Source organism: Scardinius erythrophthalmus (genome assembly GCF_964197995.2).
Source record: "Scardinius erythrophthalmus genome assembly, chromosome: 20".
Classification (NCBI taxonomy): domain Eukaryota; kingdom Metazoa; phylum Chordata; class Actinopteri; order Cypriniformes; family Leuciscidae; genus Scardinius; species Scardinius erythrophthalmus.
In genome coordinates, this window is record NC_138240.1 from 16,718,277 (window position 1) to 16,725,019 (window position 6,743).

Sequence of the window (6,743 nt, forward strand, 5' to 3'; positions counted from 1 at the left end):
GAAATCTAATCAAAACTATTAAAAAAACATTGCATGTTCTTACTACTATTTTTCAGACACAACTAACCGACCATTATCACTATCAGTAAAATTTTGTTTTAGAAAACCGGTAGTTGCTGGACAGGGGAGGAGCCACAGTCTCACAGAGGAGTCCTCTCTCTATTATCATAAACTACCTCCGCCCACCCCACTGTGAATCTCTCTCTCTCTCTCTCTCTCTCTCTCTCTCTCTCTCTCGGTCTCTCTTTCCTCTGTTAATTCAGTTCTGGACAGCGCCGGGTACTGATGCTGCTGCCCGTGTAGTCGCATGTATCCTGGGGGCTTCCTCCCACTCATCACAGCTCGAGAAACCGCATGTAGAGCCGTTCGGTCTCTGTCGCAGAAAAGTCTCCGCAGTACTGCATCGGAATAAGGGCTCAGTGCAAACAAATCTTCAACTGTATTCGTGCTTGTGAGTGTGGCGCTTTTCTGCATCAGCGCTAAAGGAAGTTCTGTTCAGTCGTGCGGTGGGTGACTGATGCTGTGAGATGCGTCGTGTTTAGCGCACGGAACCCCGATTTATTCGCCTAGACGGGAGAATAGAAACCCCAACAGTTAATGAAGCACATTTTAACTTATGATATTGATTCGGATTTGCTTGGAGATCTTGAGCATCAGGATGTTTTGATGGGTGCTCTTCAAACCGGGTTACTGAAGAATTCGTCTTCAACAGAAAAAAAGCATCGGCTAACAGTTTGAAAGGAGGACAAGCTGCCTTTCTGCACAGGATTTAAAACTACCGTTGCTTCGACATCTTTTTGAACCTATAGAGGATAGATCTTGACAGGAGAGATGAAAGTTTTTCCGGCCGTATTGTTTCTGATCACATTTTGGAGTCTGGAGTGGGAACCCGTGCTTCCCGATTCAATTATTCACATTGGTAAGTTCAGATCTCTGATACACCACCAGTGACTGTAATTCCTCACTCAACCCACGTTGAGAAAAGCTATGCATTGTCGTGCAATTCGTTGAGATACTGAGGCCAGACTAACGTTGACAAATGTTGTGGGTGCAATATCAGGTTAGAGAGATGAACATCTCCATCTGTCCTCAATCAATGCGTCCATTATGTAGTCTATACCGTGGGTGAGAACAGGTGGTTTGACTGGAAATGATTCCTCGCAACGCCGCATTGTATGCACGCATCGTTAAAAAACACTTGTATTTGCAAAAATCGAGTATTGGTGATAGGATACTCTTTGGAATTGAGCGAACGCGCATGTGCGCGTGCATGTTTAGCGATGGGTACGAGGATTGGCACTGCGCGCGAGATCGGACAGGGTCCAAGAGAGGTCTTAAATCAGAGCTGTAAAAAAGGGTTCCTCCGAGGGGCCACTGTGTGGAGGTGGAGGCCAGGGTTCTGGGGATTTGGCAGGAGGGAATTTGGCGTGGGAACATGCGCGTGTTTAATTAAATTAAAGCTTGATGCACTAAACAAATAAATATTGTAGCGCATGTGTTGGCGAGATGGCGTGGTGCATGCCTGAAAGTTGGTTAAATAAATCACGCGATATCCATTTAATGAATAAAACATCCCCAAATGATCCATTTACATATGATTCTGATGTAAATGGGCGAGCTGGATAAATTATATATATATATATATATATATATATATATATATATATATATATATATATATATATATATATATATGCACCGCAAAATACACTAAACAATAGGCTATAATTTGTAGTTATCTATTTATAAACTACGTTAAAGGCAATACGTCGTTTTTCAATAACATATTGTTAAATAAAAGTTTGAATTATTTTATAATTGAATTGTATATAAAAACAGTTTCTTATTGTATTCTATGTTAATTTTACGTCTTTGTTTTAGTGTTATTTGCACTGTGCTTTGTATTTGTTATTAGTCACAGTTGGATAGGCCAGTTGTGTTGTGTTATCTTTAAGACATCATGTGACCTTCCATAGCCTACCACATGTTGCCACACACATACAATTTAATACAGTATACAGTTAAGACATGAAAACTAAATAGGCTACTCATCTCGCAATGCGCGTAACATGCCTGTATTTTTCATTTATTTATCTGGTATTGTTATACTATTTATCTGCCAAATACAATTGCCAGTTACTGGTACTTTTACAGTAGCCTACTATTTTTTTTTTTTAACTGTGTTCGTATTTTACTTATTTGATCGATGCAAGTTGTAATCATTTAATGAAAAAGAACGAGTGGTGCATAAGCAATCTATCAAAGCAAACAGGTGGTCTACAAGACATTCAAGATATTTCATCTCAATCCAGAAATGCTTTTCGACACATACGATTCTTCTTTGCATAGCGGTCTACCTTAATATGAAACAATAAATAAGACTGAAAGCATACAGAAACAAATTAATATACGTTTACGCATCCTCTTTAACCCCGCACAATGCTTTTGCGTGTTTCAGAGGGACTCTGACTAAAGCTTAGACAGTTTTGCTTGTCATTAGTAATTCCCTCCTCGGTTCTCTGCAATACCTCAAGTGAAACCGTGACGTCGTTTCTTTTCGGCGAGACGACTGATGAAGGCATTTTATCATACGCGCTTTCCTTGATTGCAGAGGAGTCTTCTAATGATGTGCACACGCACCAAGAGAAGGATCTCGCGCGCCGTGCGCTGCATCGCAATGCTGCAGCTCCTTTAGGAGTCCATTGAGAGAATCACAGTGATTTGTGTGTGTGGAGAGCCCAGAGTGTCCAGCAGTATGCGGGTGCATCTCCAAATGCGCCCTTTAGTACCGACCAGGAAGTGCCAGGTGACGGCATAGTCCAGCTTCGAAGTTGGTTCCAGTCTAGAGACTGGTGATTAGGTAATTACCACAACACTAGTAGAAACGTTTGGTTTGCTTTGGCTAATAATCCTTAAAGGGATAGCTCACCCAAAAATAAAAATTCAGTCATCATTTAGTGAACCTGGAAGTTGTTCCAAACCTGTATGAATTTCTTTCTTCTGCTGAACACAAAATATGATATTTTAGGAATGTCAGGAACCAAACAGTTGTGGGGAACCATTGACTTCCATAGTATGGAAAAAAAAATACTACGCAAGCCAATGGTGCGGCTTGGTGCCCCGCAACTGTTTGGCTACAAACATTCTTAAAAATGTTTTCCTTTGTGTTCAGCAGAGGAAAGAAACTCATAGGGTTTGAACAACTTGAGGGTGAGTAAATGATGACAAAATTTTAATTTTGGGGTGAACTAACCCTTTATTATTATCAAATTATATGATCAAGGTTCCCTCTATCGCCACCTAGTGGCTGTGATGCTCGTCCCAAACTTGAAATTCTTCAAGAGTATTAAAGGGGGGGGGGGTGAAATGCTAATTTTCACTCAATCTCCTGTTAATCTTGAGTACCTATAGAGTAGTATTGCATCCTTCATATCTCCAAAAAGTCTTTAGTTTTATTATATTTATAAAAGAAAGATAGGCTGTACCGAGTCTTTCCGGAAAAAAAGAGCGGCTGAAGGCGGGCCATGTGGGAGGAGCTAAAGCTGTGCTAACGCACCGAGCTAACAACACACAGAGACATTTGAAGCAGTTTTACTCACCGCCCGGTTCCAACGCACGACCGCGAACCTTTATCATTGTGACTGCTCGATCCTTAAGCATTAGACGATCTGCAAATCCGTCGATCTGGGCTTTGTTTATAAAACAATCATCGTCGAAATGCAGGGAACAAACAGTCTTGCACAACCTCCGTTGATGCTCTGAAAAAACAAACTCCATCCACTGGTCCCTTAACGCTGGGTTCTTTAGGAATCTGTGCAGAGTTGTCTTGCCCTGGCAACCAAAAACCCACTTCTTTGGTGACATTGACTTCCCTAAAGCCGAGCAGAGCGCTTTGATTGGCGTACTGCTTTCGCTCTCTCGCTCTGGTCTACGGTTGCGCGCGCGCCCGCGTCCTTCCGGAGAAGTGCCCTTAGGACCCGTATAAGGAAATTCCGCTACATCTGACGTCACACATGCCCATACTCGAAAAAAACTTTCCGAAACTTGTGACAAACCGTAAGGAGCATTTTTGGAACAGAAATACTCCTTCAAACGTACAATTTAATTTTTGAAACTTTGTCCATGTTTTGCATGGGAATCCAACTCTTTAACAGTGTAAAAAACTCAGTATGCATGAAATAGCATTTCAACCCCCCCCCCCCTTTAAACTTTTTCAGGTCCCTGAGACCCATTGTCACATATATTGTTAAATGTTGCTCATAAATAAATTTGTAGCTTATATACCAATTATTGTTTGAGCTCTAACATTAAAAATGTATTTTACTTCAAGTTATTTTGAGATCAAACGATAATTGGCAGACCCCCTGCCGCACCAACAGCAGACCCCCTGTTGTAGACCCCTGTGCTAGGTTGCTCTTTGCTCATCTAAGAATGCTTTTTGTAAGATATTTGCATTCTTCATTTTGTGTTTCAGCCATATAGTAAAGAGACCCTTTAAAGAGACATGTAATTTTTTATTTATTTTTTCTCAGATGCATATTTCAGATGTCTAATTGGTTAGGTGCACATTATGAATCTTGCAGTACCCATTTCATTCGGATGAAGTCTACTCACCGCTGTCTGTGTTCACAATAGATGTTGAGCTTGGACTAGATTTTGTCTGTGACAGTTTTAATGGTATGGATCACCCTCATTCTCAGGAAGATTTGACATATTGAGAGCACGTCTGTGGCTCTTAGGGGATATCACAATACTCTCCACTGACAGTGTGTGTGTGTGTTTGGTCTGACTGAAGCTTCTTTGTAATGTAGGGTGCTTGTATGAATTTTATTGCGCAACTGAAGAAAATAGATGGAAGGGGTGGGTGGGGGGGCAATATCAAAGCTGGTGAGGGAATCCAATCATTATCCCTTTCCTCTGCACAGTCATGGTTAGTTACATGCTAAACTCTAAAGCCAGAGTAAAATTGTAGAATATAATCCTGAGCATTGCATTATAGGTGGGACAGATGGGTTGTGCCATTTTGTTGATCTATTTCTGGACCGAACTGCTGTGGCCTCCATCCCAAGAACATGGTGATAATGAGATGTGCTAGCCTGAAGACTATCCTTCATAGTGTTTCTTAATATCTCTCTCTCTCTCTCTCTCTCTCTCTCTCTCCCTCCCTCCTCTCTCTCTCTCTCTCTCTCTCTCTCTCTCTCTCTCTCTCTCTCTCTCTCTCTCTCTCTCTCTCTCTCTCTCTCTCTCTCTCTCCCTCTCCCTCTCCCTCTCTCTCTCTCTCTCTCTCTCTCTCTCTCTCTCTCTCCCTCTCCCTCTCTCCCTCTCTCTCTCTCTCTCTCTCTCCCTCTCTCTCTCTCCTTCTACTTCTTTGTAGTCCTGCAGTATAAAGTTGAGGTAATGAGGAGCAATGCTTGTAAGATGTGTTTGTTTTGATTGGATGGCTGTATTGTGCCTGCTCAAGTGTTGTAACAGATAATGAAAAGTTGAAACGCTAGATATAGAAGGCTTTTCCAAAGATGATTAGGTGATTAGTTTTAGGCTGGGCTTATTATTGTGGCACTAGCAGAAGCATTCCTTATATTATAGCGGAAATGTTCTCAATTAACTGGTGCATTGTGCAACATCCTGAGTTCTGAGTTGGAAGCATAATTTCTATAATTGGTGTCTCCTTAAAGGGGTCATCGGATGCAAAATTACGTTTTATAGGGTGTTTGCATATAAATGTGACTTTGCAGTGTGTTGACACAACCACCATACAATGGGAAAAAATCCATTCCCTCCTTTTTTTTAATCCTCAAAAAGCCTCAACAATTAAGCCATTTGGATTTTCTGAGCAATATGATGTCATATCGCTCATGCTTCGCCCACGACCGCTGACGGACTGTCCCGTATTAGCATATTTCCGCCCTCAGCCATTTGTATACTGTCCACCAAGGCAGCACTTTATGTGTCTTGTGTTGACACCCCCCATGGAAGAGAGGGGTGGGGTGAGCAGTTGCTCATTATCATTTAAAGAGACGTGCACCGAAACCGGTCGCTGTGAATAGAGCTGTTTTTGAGGAGGTAAAAGGGTGTTGTTTTGCCACAACCATTGAGAAATTTTAACCCAAAGTATGTTACAAACTTGACATGAAGACCCCAAATAATCATACCAACTTGTGGGCATCTGATGACCCCTTTAAAGGGGTGGTTCACTGCCTTTTTTCTTTGCTTGATTGTGTTTATGGGCTGCAATATAACATGTCTTCGTGTTTCGTTTGTTAAAAAACGCCTTATTTTTCATAAATTTCACCTTTATTGTAAGCCGCTTCCTCCTCTGTCATTTGAACGACCGGTTGACTTCCTGATTCTATGAAACCACTCCCTCAGAAAGAGGCAATGAGCTCAGATTGGTTAGTTCGGCCGGTGTGTTGTAATTGGCTAAACTGCGTCCGGAATCTTCACGCCCATTACCTTTACGGGCGACAGTTGCATGTGCTCCGGTCAAATGTAATGGTGTCAATATTGCCTCATCAGTTTGAGCCAGAATCAGACCCAGAGAGCGGTGATGAAGAGAGTCAAGCAGAACCTCCGCAAACACGGCTCTTACTAAACGTTTCTGAATGGTAATTTATTTTATTTTATTATTATTCTCTCAAAGAATTTCCATACGCTGTTACTTGAAAATGCTACTGCTGTTTGTTAGCTTTTGAGATACGCTTTCCCCCTGATTAAACATTTAATATAACTGAATACATGACTGA

The 6,743-nt window shown here is 41.5% G+C and overlaps 1 protein-coding gene across 1 annotated transcript in view; it reads left to right on the forward strand.

Moving 5' to 3' along the window:
* Window positions 1-831: 831 nt before the first annotated feature.
* The window catches only part of grid2 (glutamate receptor, ionotropic, delta 2), a gene marked incomplete at both ends in the record, with an annotated part of 472,158 nt that continues 466,246 nt past the window's right edge, over window positions 832-6,743 (forward strand). The window contains one exon of the mRNA XM_081348596.1: window positions 832-919. Coding sequence (XP_081204722.1) covers window positions 832-919 — 88 coding nt within the window. The remainder of the gene's footprint in view (window positions 920-6,743) is intronic.